This window comes from Drosophila biarmipes, chromosome 2R (assembly GCF_025231255.1).
Source record: "Drosophila biarmipes strain raj3 chromosome 2R, RU_DBia_V1.1, whole genome shotgun sequence".
Classification (NCBI taxonomy): Eukaryota; Metazoa; Arthropoda; class Insecta; order Diptera; family Drosophilidae; genus Drosophila; species Drosophila biarmipes.
Genome location: NC_066615.1, coordinates 16,299,961 through 16,318,743, shown reverse-complemented (window position 1 = coordinate 16,318,743; position 18,783 = coordinate 16,299,961). Strand labels below are relative to the sequence as shown.

General features: G+C 42.9%; 1 protein-coding gene and 1 long non-coding RNA gene across 3 annotated transcripts in view; both read left to right on the top strand.

Annotated features, from left to right (window-relative positions):
* Positions 1-18,783, top strand: part of LOC108036517 (matrix metalloproteinase-2) — a 78,906-nt gene that overhangs the window by 58,478 nt on the left and 1,645 nt on the right. For both annotated transcript variants that reach the window (XM_017112723.3, XM_017112724.3), the window contains 3 exons: positions 16,435-16,575; positions 16,951-17,096; positions 18,039-18,733. In XM_017112723.3, coding sequence (XP_016968212.1) covers positions 16,435-16,575; positions 16,951-17,096; positions 18,039-18,733 — 982 coding nt within the window. The remainder of the gene's footprint in view (positions 1-16,434; positions 16,576-16,950; positions 17,097-18,038; positions 18,734-18,783) is intronic.
* Positions 3,512-4,408, top strand: LOC127010981 (uncharacterized). Its single transcript, XR_007763957.1, has 2 exons — positions 3,512-3,958; positions 4,018-4,408. It is a non-coding gene; the product is annotated as an uncharacterized LOC127010981 (long non-coding RNA).

The window sequence follows — 18,783 nt, the reverse complement described above, 5'->3', positions numbered from 1 at the left end:
TGTGTAATTTTAGGTGTCTAAAAGTATGCAGTAAAATATTTTAAAGCCAAAATCACAATGAATTCATTAGATAGACGACTAGTTTTATTTACTGCATACTTTTAAACACCATATTGAAATAAAAATAAAAGTTTTTTTTTTTTTTTTATTTAATTAACATCTTTATTTAATATAATCCAGGAACAGATCTAATTAAAGCCTTTAACCTAAATGTTTTCTTAAGTAAATAATCTCTTAATTATAAATTATAATTAGTTTTCAACTTGGTATATAGGAGTAGATCAAATTACGACTAGTTTCAAGTAAATAATATATTCATATTAGTCTCTTAGGAGCAGCCCAAAATGTCTTCTTTTGAGCCTGCGAATTGGGATAGCCCCCTGTAATCTCCGGGCTAGACGATTACGGTGGGCAGTTAAAAAAAAATAAAAGTTGACAGTTGAAATCGTTTTTTTTTTTTTTTTTTTTTTTTTTTTTTTTTAACATCTTTATTTAATATAATCCAGGAACAGATCTAATTAAAGCCTTTAACCTAAATGTTTTCTTAAGTAAATAATCTCTTAATTATAAATTATAATTAGTTTTCAACTTGGTATATAGGAGTAGATCAAATTACGACTAGTTTCAAGTAAATAATATATTCATATTAGTCTCTTAGGAGCAGCCCAAAATGTCTTCTTTTGAGCCTGCGAATTGGGATAGCCCCCTGTAATCTCCGGGCTAGACGATTACGGTGGGCAGTTAAGTTGAAATCGTCTTTTTTAAAAAATTGAAATCATCATATAATAATGAATACCAAACCTTTATTAGTCTAAAAGTATGCTATAAAGAATTTTTCCGATTATCCTGGCGATTGACGGAGTTTATAATGTTAGATACAATTATGTAATCTTTCTTAAACTTTTTTTCACAGTGCCTAGCATTGTTTCGCTGCATTTTCGCCCGTTTTGCCGCTTACAGATAATTTGAATTTTTCCCACTTGCTCGCTTTGGCTAGGGCTCCTTTTCGGAGGTCCTGCCGCTGCTCCGGCTCCTGTCTCCCTGCCCCTTTTTGGGATCCATTCTCTTTCCGTTCCCTTTCCCGCTTGCTGGTAGCAGGTCAGTTTCGGTTCAGCTTCAGTTTCAGTTGCATGCCTCGCCGCTTTGGCTGTTTTAAGAACTGTAAATTGCTTTAGTTGGCGCACATTTTCATCGCGCGAGGAAAACGGGGTGCCGTATTTATGGATGCGCGGATGGTAATAGCACAGTGGTCCTGTTCTGTTCTGGGTTTTGTTCTCCCGCCAGTTATACACAAAACTTATAGCATGTGCTTATCTATGCAATGGAATGGCAGTCGGTACTTCTCTTTTTCGCTTTCTTGGTCCCCGTTTTTATTTGCTCACAGTTGCACTTCTTCGGCACTCGAAAAATGTTTCTTGTATTTCTCGGGCGCCAGGAGTTGGGGGCGCTGAAAGCCCCGCTCTGGTGAAAATTAATTTTCAGCTCCTTCCTTGTGGGTTGGCCCTCAATAAATATTCCGTTTCGATCCCTTAGAATGCATAACTTCCATTTCGTGTTCTGTTTAAATTGCAATGCAAACTGCTGGGCAATTCAGTTATAACTGTTTACATAAAAATAAAATTGATTAGCAGCTGCTGCAGTACCTTGAGGCTGAAAATAAAATTGTATTGGAGTAATGTTTGTAATGAATTGGAAAAGAATGGCAGGTTTTCCTTTTGCTATTCACAAATCTTTAAGGATTGATTTATTTTAACATGAGTTAAGGCCCTATGACAATTCATAAACAGACCATTTTTACTCCAAGTTGGCACTTTAAGAAAGCTTTCAAGTGTCATATAGCAATTAGTGATTAAATGCATTTTTCGTTTGTATGGTAAGCTGTTGAAAGGAATTTTTTCACTAAATTCAATAAATTCATTAAAAAAGTAATTTTTAATAAAGTCAAAAAGTTTACAAGTCAAAAGTTCGCCTGAAAAGGATTTTGGAAAGTGCTCCCCTATACTTGGTAACCTGCCCCTTGGATAAATGGCCTACTTTTCGGGGCTTACAGCCACAAATGCAAAGTAGCTGCTGCTGTTTACGCAGCCTGACAGCTAATGCACTTAAAACTTCAGAAATGTCTTGTCAATGTTTGAATATGGCACCGCCCACACGAGCACGAGTTGCAGGTGCAAATGCAACACCCCAGCAGCGACTGGTGGCACTTGCAACACGAGCGTTGGCGACTTGAGTGCAAAATTCAATTAACTTGCTTAAGCACGGACACATGCAAACCGCACACACACACTCGTATATGCACATGTGGGTGAGCTATCAATTTCATGTCCAATCAACCTGGCAGACAGGACTCACCCACAGCCACCCCATTACCGGGTGGCACAGGAGCATCAGCATCTGCTAGAGGACAGGTGCACTGCCATGGCCCAAAACCCCGGGCCACTTAAGCAGATGTCAGCTTGATTTTTGCATATGCGACAGCGCTCGGAGCTACGGGTATTTACTATATATATATGGATATACCTATGGCTATAGCTCCTCGGCACCCGATTGAAAAACCTCGGCGTGATTCCGTACTTTCCCAGCCGAAGGATCCTTGCCAGCTGCGGCTTGGCTCCTGCATGTCCTGGCCAGTCTGCTAATTGTTTTGCGGTTCATTGTTTAATTATTATGTGTGTACGTACCTTTTCATATACGTAGTATGCACTGGAAAAAATAAAAAAAAAGAAATTACTAGGGTTTTCAAATCTCCAATATAAATTATTTTTATGTTTGAAAGTATGCAATGATATTTTATACTTGAAAATACAACATATTCACAAAGAATGATGACTATCCTTTATTCACTGCATACTTTTACATACCTAAAATGACATTTTAAAAAGATTCTAAACCACCAGTATTTTATTTTTTCAATATATTTTTTAAATAAAGTAGTTGTAAAGTGTTTAAATGTACATGGTATATAAAACTTTTTGTGGTTGATAAGGTCATGGTAATTACTTCCTAAAAAATCGTAATATTCTCAGATGGGTTTTGATTAAAAATCACAACTTTGTATATTTACACATTTGTTTTGGAACTAATCTATAGTAATCGATCCATTATACAACTCTATACTATCTATAGACTCTCTGTAAATCAATATTTTCTAGTACTTGATGCGTATTTCTCAGTGTCCCACTGGCTACATTACTATTTAGAGCAGTTCATTGTATGTACGATGTTTGTGGCCAGATGGCTGCAGTGTGGAGTTCTGGCCGAACTCTAATTAAAGCGCTTTGCATAATAAATCAGGCGAGGACTGCGACTATAATTGTGGCGCCGCCTGTGGTCGCAGCTGCTCGCTGTAACGTCGTGTCACTGCCAAATGGCCTGTCAAATAAGAAGGCATTTTGTCCAAATGTTGCCGCTGCCAGCACACGAGCCACTGGTATGGCAAACAAGTTTGACGTTTTATGATATGACCACATGGCCACCCGAAACCCCAACCCAGGAACCCTTCAACCTCCGAGCCCAACCACCCAGCCATCCTTTAGCTGTCAATTACATCAAAATTGTGAATTTCTCTCGTTATGCATTTGACATTTTCGACTCAATATAAAACGGAAATAGCTCACAAACACCTGCACGCAGTGGCTACATATTCATTCGGCTTGTACATATAAACCATATACAATTGAATCTGTCAAACGGCGCTCTGTACACCTTTCGCCCGTAATAAATAAATAATCAATGGATTTGTGTGCCCATTTCGAAGCAGTGGCAACCTCGCAACATGCGACGTATACGTAATATGCTGGCCAATTTGTTTGCCATTCAAAGGATAATTTCACTTTGTTCTGATTTATATAACGGAAGTGACGAAGAAAGAATGGAAATTGGCATTCTTAGTATCGAATCGAATTGAATTAAATTGAAATGAATTGAATTGAATTGAGTGGCAGGTGAGCGATAAGCCGTAAGTCTTTCAGTCCGCAATAGCTAATAAATGTGGGAATATTAATGCATCAGTTTCAGTTTAACAAGCATTCATCACACAATGTGCAGGGATGTTCTGCTCCACGGGAATTCATGTATAATTCACAATGAGATTGGAATTAATTTGAGTTCGCTTACTTCGCCAGAAGGCTAAGACTGAGCTTTGACTTGCGCTAATAAAAAAACTACTGCACTCAAAGCCATTCAAGTTTGAGCGACAAAACTTTTGCCAAAACTTCGTGCTGAGGAAAATAGAAAAATCAACACCAGAAATAAAAATGCTAAGTAAACATGGAAATACCAGGCAATCCCCCTGTGAATAAATTGGCAAATAGAAAATTGAAAGAGAAACACGGGAAACAAGTTGGAAATAAGTGCAAGCAAATTGGAAATAAGAAGGTTTTAATTAAAATGAAATATTTCAAAAATATTTAATGACACTTTAAAAAATTCATAACAATTCCACTGTTTTTTTTTTAGAGGATTTTAAACAATGAGGCATGAGTTTCCTTGCTAAATACCGCTCATCCTGCCTTATATCATTTTTTGTTATCCTGTTTCGGGACAAATTCCATCCACTTTCTTAGGGATTGGATTTCACCCAGCAGTTATTTTCTCCCCCCGGCTTTGGTTTAGTTTTTCTCTTGTTTTTACTTCACCTCCACCAACTGCAAGGCAAACGAACCGAAAACCCAAACAGCTGAAGGATAACGACGGCCAGAAGGAGCAGGCGGGGCAGGAGCAACTCGTGTTAACTACACATTTGGGTATTTGTGTATTAACACTTGGCTGGGGAGCCAAGCCAGAAGGATCCAGGCTGCAGGATACAGGATCCAGTGGGGCAGCAGGATCGCTTGTAGGGAGTTGGGGAGTCGGGCTAGCGCAAACAGACAGTGGCCATCGCACTGATGTTCCTGGGGTTCAGGGGCTAAAGTTTAATTGGCTAGTTTAATTGTCAGAGGGACGGGCCAATACACACACACACACACACCCAGCCACCCAGCCACAACACACTCGCCAATAGAAACAACAAAGAAATTTAATCAAGCGACGAACAATTGCAGGGGAACATAAATAAAAAGTGCAAACGTTTATTGAGTTTAACGAGCGCCGTCTGCACTCAGTCTCTCCTGAATACCCGGATCCGAATTCGTATGACAGTATCTGTGTGTACACGAAAGGACTTTCAGCGATGGCTAAAGGGAGACGGGTGGGTTCGGGGAACTGGGGATTGGGGATTGGGAAACGGCAGCAGCTTAATTTAAATGTCACCTGCACTAAACAAATACGCTGAAAGGGGGGCCGTTCAGGGGGCGGCGGACAAACAGAGTTTGATATTGTTAGTGACACTCTTTCAGCATTAAGTGTGTACATGACAAGCTCGCAGACCCACACATGCAGCCAAGTGGGTCTACAAAAGGCATTACACGCAACCCGCCCTCGGAAAATTCACTGCAGAAGCCACTCAACTCATGGGCTAGTATGGTAATAACAGGGAAATTCTCGCTAATGGCTTGGCAAAACCCATTCGACAGAACTATTCGCTTAGGCTGAGCGTAGTCTTTTAGTTGTAGGATTATTATATTTGCAAATCTAGAAGGGGAACTACACTAATCGGTTTCTAATGACAAAACATTTAGAATTACTTTAGGTACCTTTGTTTTCAAAGGAATGACCTAATGAAAAAGCTTAGATAATTAAATGTTACGAGAAAGTACTCGTTCCAAAAGATCCTGGAGCTCAAGAGCCACAACCATACGGCACCGATTGACACTTGCTTATCCTTATCCATTTTCTCCGCTTCCTGCAGCTGCTTAAATATTTGGATTGAATGAAATTAAAATAAACAAAGTCGCCTCAGCAGGACCTCAGCCGGCTCCATTTCCATCGTTATTATCGCAGCCAGAAATCATAATGATGCCAATAAAAATAAATAATTGACAAGTCGGCAAACTGTGCGGCGATGACACTGGCCATTTGGCTAAGCAGAAACGTCAAAGTGGTTAGCAGTGGGTGGTATTTACAGACGGGTGGGGCTTATGTGGCATAATGGCAGAATCCCCCTGGCTCGGAGCCCTGCTCCCTGCGTGTGGGTAATGGGCCGCGTCTCGCGTCCCATATCATTATGCATCATTAAGTTGATGGTCTCCCCAACATCGAGACACTTCGATTTTATGGATGTAGCATATGGATGGCGAACAGTCCAGTCGAGTCCCTTGGCCAACTGCTCCGCCATTGCTATTAACCGCATATTACTCATCGAACAATGTTTTTGTGGCCCCCTTTGAATTGCCCATAGTTTTATGTGGCCAACTATGCCAAGTGTGGGTAATATTTTGACGGGCTTCGTATGGGTCTGGGCGTTTAGAACTTAGGGATTGACTTTGGTAAGTGTTCTGTTTAAGTTGGGGAAAAATATTGTTGTAAAATATTAGCCAGAAAAAATTAGCCAGATATGTTGTAAGCCGAATTTGCTTATCTTTCTTTAAACTTTATAAGTTTTACAAAATATTTATATCTAGTTTAATAAGAAAGACAGCTCAAACATAACCTCAAATCATTAAAAGGCTCGCAAGTTTTGAGGTTATGTCTAAAGATCTTAATATGTACTCTTCAGATTTCTTCACGGCCTAAGATTGTTTTTTCTACAGCAGCTCCATAACATTATTAGCCATACCGAGTCCATATTTTCCTCAACCTGTTAGGTGTGTAATATTATCGCTCCTTCGACTGGCTGACGTAAGTCCTTGCGTCATTGCATTAAGGATTCTCGATACTCGACTGTACTCCTTGTTTGCCCACGACGCCCTGCCCCACCCTGTGCCTCCCTGCTGCTTCTGTTTGCCTTGCCCTGTTTGTTTGTTCGCCATAAGTTACCCATTGGCTGGCATCAACTTTTGGCACATTTGTTTGACAAATTGTTTTGTTTTTTGGCCCCGCCGACGTCACCCGGTAATCGATATGTGAGCACCCACGCCTCAATCCTTCGCTCGCAATCCTTGGTGCTCAATCCGTAGTTCTCGGTTGGCCCCGGCAACCAGTTTTCGCGAGCTTAGGTTGTCAGCAAAATAAACATAAATATGTGTATACGTAGCGATGGCGGGGGTATATAAGCAGGGAGTGTTTTCGCTATATACAATTGACTAAAATTTCAATTTCTTTCTATGGTTTCTTTGCAGGTGAGTTTGCGTTGCGAGACACTTTGGCTTTGCCTTTGCCTCTGCCTTTGCCTTTGCCCGACGGGTTGTAAAATCAAAGTACGTACTTCGGCTGACACCTACGACACTCCCCCAAAAATAGCACAATGGTAAAAGTGGAAAAGTGGAAAAGCGGGTAGCTGAAATCAATAAAGTCGAGCGTATCCGGCTGATAGCTGTTTAATGTTTACAATATGTCTTTATCTGTCCTCTGCCACCCGGCATATATATGTATTCGCCCTGCCGAAGCCATGACTTTGACTAAACCTTGGCGCCCGAGTGGAGAATTGACTTCTTCTGCAGCGAGTGCCATGCAAAGCGCTTCGATAATGCCAAGCGTTATGGCCAACTGCATCTGGAGTTGTTATGATAGCCCAGGGTGCGAATTCGTTCCCGGCGGGGCAAGGGAGGCGGATACGGAGGGGCAGGCACTCCTAATGCCAAACAATTTAGTGCAGAGTCGACGCCCCGGCAGGAAAGGTATCCTCCATCTCCATTATCCGATTTGCATTTAGGTGAATGCGCTCAAATGTGCAATTCAATTTGAGCAAACTCCATCCCAAACAAACAAGGCGGTACAAGTTGAGCAGTGGCTACACTGAAAATGTTTAGTTGTATTTTCTGCCGTTATATGTGTATAATACATACATATATTTTTTTACAATTTTTTTAAGGCAACTGAACGTTGTATTTTATGGGAAAAAATATTTTAACTATTAGAAGTTAAAAAACAAAAAAAGTTATCGGTAAAAAATATTTTTTTTTTAATTGTACCTTTTATAAACTTTAAAAGTAAATTACGGAAAACTAAAAGATTGCATAGAAATAAAATTGTATTATTTAATTAACCATTTGAACCTACTTCTTCAAAGAGATAACTGACAACTTTTTCTATTCTTTTTTTTAGATTTGTAGAGCTTATAAATAGATAAAGAAAAAACATTCTATTAAATTTAAACATACCATTTATAAGCACCTTAATCCGGTTTTAAACCAAATTCCTTAGCTTACTTCCGAATTGACAGATTTTTTTGACTGTGCTTTTCGGGGCAAACCGAGGACCTGGGTTCGAGGCATGCAGTTAACCAGAAAAGCAGGAAAGCAGCGCGGAAAGCAGCTTAGCCCGCCTGTGAACCGGAGGAGACCGCTTGCCGGGGTCGACTTAGCGCATAAAAAATTCAAAGTCAGTGAAACGCAGCTTAAGCTGTTTTTTACACAGCCAACAAAACACACAAAGAGGGGCGCACAAAATCGGGATAAACACACATGTACAACACAGATGCTGGCGGATGATGATGGCCTGGAGTTCGCTGCTTGCGGGTTGGGGGTCAAGGGTCGGGTTTTCAGGATTTCAGGTTTCGGTTTGCCGTTTTCGGGTGACGGGGCAGAATGCCACGGAAGAGCCAATGGCAAACGGATGGGAAAGCTGCAGCATAAGCAAAGTAGATTAAACACCGCAAAGCAGTAAGCGCCCAATGAGTCGACAGTCGCCAGTGTAAATACCGTCGAAAAGTTGCTTTTTGGGTCCAAAAGCAGAGGCAAAGCACAGCAAAGCCGACAAAAGCGCGCTTAAAAATGTCCAAAAGGCAACCAGGTCGTCCTGCTGCTGACCAACTGATGGAATCAGCTTTTGGCCCTGTCCCTGTGGCTCACAGAGTTTAAATATTTAGCAACAGTTTTCGGTCAAAAGTTTTTCCGGGGGGGGTTACGAACGACCAAAGTTATGGGACACATGATATGTGCCTGATATTTCTGGCCCTTTTGGGACGCGCTGTAATAACGTAATTAAGTGGCTCACTTGTTGAGAGTTTGCAGCGACTGGGTTTCATTTTTTGCTTACTCCATCGGAAGCAAAGTTGCAGTAATAATGAAATATCACAAACTTTCTAATGAGTTGTGGCAAATATTTGTAGTAAAAACTGTTGCAGCTTGGCCACACAAACAAATTACTATTAAAATTGTTTAAAATTAAAATATTTTACGAAATTCTTTTGACTTGCTATTTATAATCACTAATTACTTTTAAAAGTGAATTTGTGAAAAGCAACTCCCTGAGTAAACAGTTTGGTAGTGCATTTTTTACTTTTTTCTGTCATTATGTAGTACCAATTATATTCATACAAATTGTAGAGCATTTGCGTCAGGAATAAATAAACTTGTAATTTATTATTTATTGCACTTCATACATGAAGGTTTCTTTGTGATTTTACAATTGCTTTTAAAGTACCGATTAAGAAGCCATTTTCATGTACATTATTTATTAAATCATATTTTTGGCAGACAAACCACTGAGTTGGACATGCGAAAAGTCTTAAATTCAAGTGACAGAGTACTTTACTTTTAATTATTGTGCTCATGAGGCTTGTAAGACATTTTCCACATTGAACTTTAATTTTCAAACTTATTAAGGCGCTCGAGACATTTTAATTGCATATATTGATGGCCCGAAGTTATGCAAATTCATTTAAACATTTGCCACTGTCTGACACACAGATTGCATATTAAATATGCATTAACCGCAGTTCACTTTGTGCCTTTCCTGGCTCCGGCTCTGGCCCTGGCTCCTTGGCAGCCAAACCACCGCATATCCGCAGGATGCCAGCATACTCCTTCCCCATGTGGCCCCAATTTGTGTGCTACACTCTCCTCCGCTCGGTAATGTGTTAAATTTTCACAGTTGAATTTGTGTCGTCTGTGTGCGCTGAGTAAATTTGAATTTGATTGAAAAGCGTGCGACAGCGCTTCGATCCCTTTACCTGATGGGGGTTGCCCACCTTTCCTGGCCCTCCCCTGGAAAACCCAGACCACATCCCCATCCCCATCCGCATTTGTCGAAGTTTAGATAACGTTGCGCATCATTTGGCGCCCCGGCTTGACTGCTTACTTTGCCACGATGTGGTGCGCCTTGGCTTGTCAAATGGTTTTGTATAGATTTCCCAGCCCCCCGTCCATTTCGTTCCCGGCTCCATGCCATCTATATGGCATGGGTTTTTGTGACAGCTTGTTAGACGTATCCTGGCAGTTGCAGGAAAAAGCGGAACACTGAATGGAGCATTGTGTCCTGACGGCGATGAATGTAAGCGATTTATTTTATGATTTATTGCGTATACTTATTGTGCATGCTGTCCAAGGATCCACTATACCCACACGCATTCACATTTCTTCATTGTGCTCCATTGTTGGCACTTGCAAATCGCCCGGGCTCTGCAGATTTTCCTTTTCCGGTGGCGGAGCGTTTAAAAATTTCAATTCAATCAAGTGTCAAATTAGTGCGGATTCTTAATTTAAGCAGTTGTTCCACGTCAAGTCAGCTCCCTCGTTTGTTTCGTTTTATGTGTTTTTTGCACCCTGCTCCGTTCATAAATAAAACATGCGACTGCCACTCAATTAGGGCTCAAGTCCGGGTCCGGTTTTCGGGCACGAATCTTCCGCACTCGGACGTACAAATCAAAAAATGTATAAAACATGCAATTTGTTTGCCAAAAGTCATGCGTAAAGTGGTCCCTTTTCGGGCCCTTTTTTAAGGTCTTCGGTGTTCAGTGCCCAGGAAGCCGACTTAGTCCTTCCACTTCAGATCGAAACGGTTGCTGCTGGGATGGGCCTGGGGCCGAGTGTTGGTGTTATTGTTACCTAAGCCCCGGAAAAGTTGCCAAATGAAGTGCCAAAAGTTGCTTGTCTAGACAAAAAGTGAAACCGATGCAAAGTTAGCAGCCTTTTGTCTTGCTTTGACTCACTCAACCTGGGTGTGATGTTATTTCGATATGGTATCCATCACAACCTCCTTGAGTGAGCGATAGCAGGACAGAGTATCCACGAAACTAACTGACATGTTAAAAATATATTAAAAAGACAGAGAGATTAAAGAGACAGAGACAAAATCTATATAATATTTATAAATAATATTTCCAACTTTCCAACTTATAATAATAATAGTGTGGAAATATTTTTTTTACAAAATCTACAAAAATATAAAATTTATAATTAAGGCGGAACTAGAAATTCAGCACTTGGTAATTGCGGAATGTTTTTTTAAATTTATTTAAAACAAATTACTACCATTTTAAGTAAAAGCAAACGACTCGGGCTTTATACTAATTCGTAAAATAAGCAAGCAATCAAGATATGTTTGCAGGCCGCGGGCCAAATTCAGCAGCATGTCAATTTAATAATGCTTAATGGCAAGAATCATTTTGGGCAATAAATTTATAAGTGCATACGGCACTCGCAGGGGATGGAATGCCATTTGATATCGCCAGCTCCGGAAGTCTGGGGCATCCTCCCCGGGGGCAAACGGTTGGCATGATGGCATGATATGTATGCCGAAGTATGCCGGGCAGCTTCTTGTGGCAAATATTTACCTTTTGGGGCCTCTGGCATCCCGCATGTGTCGGTCGCCTGTCTGGTTGTGTGCTCTCTATGAGAAAATAACATTTGCAATTTTAAGCACTTGAGACTTGTCACCGGGAAGTGCCTGGGATATCCGTATACAGAGCCCCGTTCAATTTCTAGGAGCTCCGGCTAATGGCAAATTCCCGTTCACCACCAGATCGTACTTCTTTTTTCGTTATTACTCTTGTGGCTAAATTGCGATTATTTATTAATTAAATTTGTTATGACAACACAAGATGCAAAGTCATTCGTTTCCCTCGCGGCGTGTGGTTTGCTGTGGAAAATCCAGGGAAAGCCACGAAAAACCCAGTTGGACAGTCTGTCCGGGCCATTATTTCAAGACTCAGCCGTGTGGTTGTCCTGCTTTCAAGCTATTTTATTGAGTTTTCCAACCCCACTCCCCCTGCCCGATGTCAAAGCCCTTTTTGGCCCACAAACCCACGCACACACATCGCATAACAAAGGCTTAAATTTTTAATGTTGAGCAGGCGGTTAAGCATAATTATGTTTGTCCATGGGGCGGAGTTCAGATTTTCGACCCCGCACAGGTGCACAAAAGTAAAATGATACAGCCCCTCGGAGTTTTGAGTTGCTTTTAGAGACTGTTCCCTCGTTTTAAATTCAAGCAGCTCTTTTGCCCCAATATCCTGCCTTAAAACCGACTTGAGCTCGACACTTATGAGACATGTTCCTGCCACTTTGCACTTCTGGGAATATTCAGCCCCCCGGCACTTTTCACTCTCGTGTCGAAATGCGTCCAGCTGAGCAACAAGAGTTATGTAATTGACTCAGAATGTATCCACGGAACATTTGAAATTTTAAGCAGGAGCAGCAGCAGCAAAGTTTTCGCGCGACGACAAGGAGGAATTGCCGAAAAAGGAAGATTTCTTATTTTCCAAGCGTTTTAATTTGTGCGAAATTAAGCAAAAAATAAACTCATTTTGCTAGCTGCAGCAGCCGTAGCACAAACATGGGTAAACTTTTTCGATAGCTGTCTGACAACAAAGCGAAAATCTAAAAAAAAAACCACAAAAAAAAGTGTATAGAATGCTGGAAAAACTTTTTGGCGGAAGTTGATGGCAGGAAAACTCAAGTAAAATGTGCACGAAATTGTCTCTGCGCGCAAGAAAAATCTATGCGATTGAGGAGAAATTGCTGAATTCAATGCCCGCAGTCGTCTGGGCCTGCGGACTTTTCCATTACGGCATTGGGGGGCAGCTTCTCTAGGTATTTTGGCCATGACTTAGTTGCAAAAGCCGACTTCATGCAAAAGCCTCCTCGACTGCCGACGGTGATTTAGTTGTTAGCCTGCGGACAAACATTTCGCGGCCCGATGTGCTCAATTCAATCAATCGCCATCGCCAGACGATGTCGGCGCTCTGCCAGGACACCCCTTATCCTGTGGATATCCCTCGCCGGTGCAATTTTAATCAAAATTCGCATGTGTGTGCCTGCTGATGTATGGCGTCTCCACTGCCTGCAGTTGTCACAGGTTGGCGTAATGGCGACGTCGCAGGAGGCGAACAAGGAGGCCGGGATATCAGGGATTTGCTTGCGGCGAAAATATCAAAGGCTTGGGAAGGGTTAAGTCCTGGTTACCACACTTGATATTTGCCAATGTCGGGCATTACCAATCTGTGTAAAGCGACGAAATCAAGTTGTTCGTCCTGCGATTGGCATAAAAATCGCTGGAGGTTTGAATTCCTCGTTATTTCCCTTTCGAATCTTTTTTGAAAAGAATATGAAAAAGTCAATGCTATGAAAATGCATTTTTTTGAAATTCCCTTTATTAGAAAATTTCATTTGATTTAATGAATTTCAAGTCAACAAGAACTGATTCTAGGTAACGACAGTTTGAAATTAAGTTGTTTTACTTCGAATTTATTCAGCGGCTTTACACATATTATAAAAATTGATAGAGTTTTCTAAAAATTCTGTTTAAAAAAGATAAAGTTTTAAAAGAAACTGAATTAAAATTATTTAGAAATGTTGAGGTACTTCAAAATCCAGGATCATAAATTGTAGTCCTTTGTATCCCAAGGATCGGTGGAACCGCTTTCGACTGCTGGCCACCAAGGACCTCTCAAAGGACTCGCATGCAACGCAGCCAAATGATTTCCTTTTGTATGCGACGGCCGAAAAGGTGGGCTCCAACCATTTGGCTAATTGTTCAGTTTGTTTTACGTGTAAGGCTACAAATTGGCCGAAGCACACGTTTCCCCAGACAGCCGGCTAGTTGGTGTTGCAGGGCCGTGCTGGAAAAGCCGAATGCACGTTCCGCTTTTCCCTTCCAGCCCTTCCCCGCTGAGCCCCCGAGGAACCCCTGCCCACCTGCTGCCGCCCGTCAGGTTCATAATAATTTAAATGCTGGGCACACAGAGTGACATGGCAAAGACAAACAGAGGTCAAGCGGCCACTGGAGGGGGCGACTACTGTTGCAGCAGCAGCAACTGCAAATGGCTACGTGACCGGATGCACTGCAGCGGTTTGCATTTAAATCCAAAGGCGGCGGCAACAGAATTAGCACGACAAAGGGTCGCCAGTTGGGAGCAGGAGTGTCCTAACAACCGGGGGATTAGACGGCGCCCCCTTGAGTTAATTTACCCTGCCAAGCAGCAGGCAGCAAGCAACAAGCTCTGCGCAAATAGCAAACGACAAACGGTCTTCAGTCGCACCACCCCATCCAAGCCCCCTCCAAGCCAGGCCAACCCACTCCGTATCCGAATCCAAAGGCTTGGGCCGTCAGATCAACGGCCGAGCAAACAAATGGCGTTGCAATTGAGCACGTTTTTGTCGAGCGATGGAAATGAACTGCGACACGGTGATTCAGTTTGGCCAACGGCAAGAGTCGAACTAAAAGTCGCAGTCGGAGCGGGGGTCAGGGGTCGGGCTTAAGTTTTAGCCTGTCCAGAGACCCCGTCCTGTTCCTGTCCTCGCTCCATGTGGCAGGTCAAGTGGCATGCGGCAGTTGACAGTACGTGCGCCCAAAGATGTTTTCGCAGGATGTGTGTGCCTCTAAGTAAGCAAATTGCCGCGAGATGAGTAGAAGCTAAACTGCGCTGAGTCCTGGGATTCCATTGCAATGACCAAATAAGAAGTACTATTTCAAGAAAATGGTGTTTCTTTTACTGTCTAACACCTAGGAGCTAATGCTATAGTCCATATTATTATAAGTATGAAAACCAAACTAGTGAGATTCTATGGTGACATACATAATAATCTTAAATGGAACACATCTGTGAATTAATATAAAACTCCTAGGAATCAAAATATTTATAAGAGGAAAGACAAAGAATATTGTATTATATAATTATATGATATGTTTTCCCTCCTTTACTTCACAATTATTTGGTTACTACCGATTTCTCATCCACATGTTAAACTAACAGAAGGTTTAAGGCTTGAAGCATGTACCTTAACTTGCAGACGAAAAACGTACCTTGAAAGAGGGCCCAAACCGAATTGGTTTATTAGCAAAGCCATTTTGGCGCTTCCCGTTCTCTGGCCAATATCAAAGGGCTCTTTGGGAGGCTGGGGAATCCGCCTGTCCCTCGGCCTAATGGCTCGAAAAAATGTAATTGGAAGCGAAGCAGTTGGGAACAACAGACAACAAAGCTGTCCCCTTTAAGTGGACCGATCACTCCGGCTGCAAGTGGCTGAATGCCTCAATGCATATTGAGGAACAACACGCACCTACAGAATCCTGGGCAAAAAGTCAAGGCAAGGCGAGGAAAAATGGCCGGCAAATTGGAAAGGAGAAAGCATACGGCAGAGAGGCAGGCAAACAAGGTCCTGGCCAGACCGCAAAAAGGGATCAACTTTCGGCCCCGTATTTTTCCTACGCTAGTTTGCAGCAGCAGCAGCAGCAGAAGGGTCCGGCATAAAAGAAACATAACTAATTTGCATAAAATGCGGAAACACGGCAGCAGCTCACAGATATCTCAGTTTGCCCGGAACGAGGGGAGCTGCAAAGTTTGTTGACTGAAATCGTGGGGAAGAGACGCCGGTGCAGAGCTGTCCCCAAAAGCCAACCCCTCTGCGGTTTCGACCCCCAGTTCCCAGGTACACTGTGTGTGTGTGTGTTTGCCAAACTTTGCGCAAAATTTACAAAATACTAAACTAAGTGAAAACCGCCGAAGTCCGTTCCGCCCAAGTCTTTAAGTGAGCGAAACTTTTAGCATGACAAAGTGAAAGTGGAGTGTGTGGGTGGGCGAAAGTTGGCACTGGCCGCCATATTAGCGGTTTGCAAAATATTCCAAGATAAGACAAAGACCCAGGGCCTACATGGGTGCACGGAAAAAACTGTAATGGTTTACAAATCGTAGGAGACAGTTGCCACCCCTCCAAAATGCAGTTAAAAATTTTTCGATATAACTATTTCTAGGGACTGCTTAGGCATATTCTGCCCAATGATACAAAAAACAAACGCGAATTCTTCAGGAAGCCGAAAAAAAACGCAGTTTTATAAAGGTCAAGGGTATAAGGACTACAAATATCCATTTGAAAAGTTTTGTTCAGCTTCTGAACTTAAACATTTGATTAAATATTATATGCATCTTACCTTAAAACTAAATAAAAAAAAATGTCATATAAAGATTGAGATAGATTATTTTACTTTGTTTTGAGCTGAGTTTGACAGGACAAACGAAAAGGATTTGCCACATTTATTAAGCTCTGATTTTAATACAAATTCAAATCACGTACTATGCTTAAGGTATCCATAAGTATAATCTGCAGATCACATTTATATTTCTTCCTGTGTGTGCGGAGGAAACGTTCCCTGGCTTTCCGTATTATGCAAAAGAGGGAACCCTTACAAAGTGGAATATCTTAGCATGCTGATATCATGTTTCCCCGTCTTCCTTTGCAGCGTGGTCAACCGGACGATGCCCGATGCCGAGAAGGTCCGCAAGATGGTGGCCCGGGCCCTGAGCGTTTGGGAGAACAACTCGAAGCTGACTTTCCGCGAGGTCTACAGCGACCAGGCCGACATCCAGATAGTCTTTGCACGGTGCGTACTCTAAAGTCTAGGGGGATTGAAGATGTATCCACATCGCAGAGCACTGGTAGGAGGGGAGATCATAAAAAAGCGAGTCTTTAGTGCCATAAACAAGCGCACATAAAATTGCACTTAAAACCAGGCGAACGATAAATAAGCCAAGTATTAAATCCATGGAACGACGTCGATGATGAAATGCCACCGATGGCAAAGTCGATGGCCATGTCAGGGGCAACTGGAGCCCGTGTGAATCAAAGAGTTTATGTGGCTGCTGCTTGTTCTAAGATAAGCTGGGAATATGATTTCTCCCCGGCCGCTCTCGTAATTCCTCTGAAAATCCAGACTAATCCGGGCTATCCACTCTGGATCTCCGTTTCCTCTTCGCAGGCTCCAGCACGGCGATGGCTATAAATTCGATGGACCCGGCCAGGTGCTGGCCCACGCCTTCTATCCCGGCGAGGGGCGGGGCGGCGATGCCCACTTCGACGCGGACGAGACCTGGGACTTCGATGGAGTAGCAGACGATAGCCGCGGTGGGTGCAGTGCATCAAATCTGATGCAATCCTTGCCACATAATTGCATTACACCCTTGACGTTTATTAATTGCATTTAAGAGCATTAGTGCATTTTTTGGCGGTGCCAGCTGGTCTGTGGCATTTTTGTGATTACACTGGAAGATCAGGCGGTATCAGGCGATAACTGAATAAGTCGATGACATTTTTTTTAGGAAAAGACAACTCTTTAGAATAAAATTATAGGGAAATGTTTGTTGAAGACACTCAAAAGCCCTGAGCTTGGGAAAATGGAATTGCATTTAGTAGATTTATTTAATTTGAGAATAATTTCCTTGGTTCAAAAAAAATCACCAATTAATTTAGAATGACTTTTGAAAATCGAGGATGCATTTGTTTAATGCAATTTATAAAGTTAAAATCATGTATGAAGTACTTAAATTTTTTTTATTGCATACATAGGTATTATCCCTAAATTTTTCCAAGTGCACGGCGTGAAAAACTGAAACCACACGCGGCAAAATCAATAAATGCTGCATACGTTGCGGCGGCAAACGGGTCGGGAAGCTGTCCCAACCCCGAATCCTGGAGAAAGTGGATGAGGAGACCCAAACTGGCGACGCGTTGCCTGCAGGCTGCCGCTTGCGTTTTGTAATTTAGCACAATAAATCGTCGGGCAGACCCCGTAAACCCCGCTGATAGCCCCTGAGAAGACCGAACAGCTCTTCGGCATTTTTAATGGTTTTTAATGCCAATAAAAAATTGTCAGCATGACGCGTGACGTTGGCAGCCATTTTAAAATGTTGCAAGCGTCGCCATTTTTATGCCACTTACAAAGTCGTCAAGGCGACGAACGCGTCTTAACCCCCAACTCCCCGTCTCCGTCCGCCTGTGACCCCCTTTTTTTGTCAGCCATTAACCAGTCAGCGTATTTATGTTGCATTCCGTGTCCTGTCGTTGCAGGAACCAATTTTCTGAACGTGGCCCTGCACGAACTGGGTCACTCCCTGGGACTGGGCCACTCCTCGGACACGAATGCGATCATGTTTCCATGGTACCAGAACAACGAGGTGGACGGCAAGCTGCCCGACGACGATCGCCACGGCATCCAGGAGCTGTACGGCTCGAAGGAGAAGACCTGGGGACCCTATAGACCACGTCCCACGACCACCACCACAACCACGACGACCATGCGAACGCTGAGCTATTACCCGGATAAGCCGGTCTACAGACCCAATAAGGAACGGGAGCGGGCGAGGGATCGCCAGGAGCAGGAGCGGCGGCGTCAGGAGCAGGAGCGGCAGGAGCAGGAGGATCGTCGGCGGGAACGGGAGTGGGAGCGCGAGAGGGAGCGACAGCGCCAGGATCGGGATCAGAAGGAGCGGGAGCGCCAAGAGAGGGAGCGCCAGGAGTGGGAACGTCAGGAGCGGGTGCGCATAGAGTGGGAGCGGGCCAATAGGGAAAGGTACACGAGCCAGAAACCAGTAACTCGCCCCACAACAACCACCAGGAGACCTACTTCCCGGCCAAATCAAAATGGATGGCACCAGCAGACCCACCACCACAAAAAACCAAGGAAACCCAAGCCGGACACCTGCATGACCTCCTACGACGCCATCTCAATGATTCGCGGCGAACTGTTCATCTTCCGTGGACCGGTATGATTTTAAAACGAGAAATAGTGCCCGAATCCAACTGATATACAATT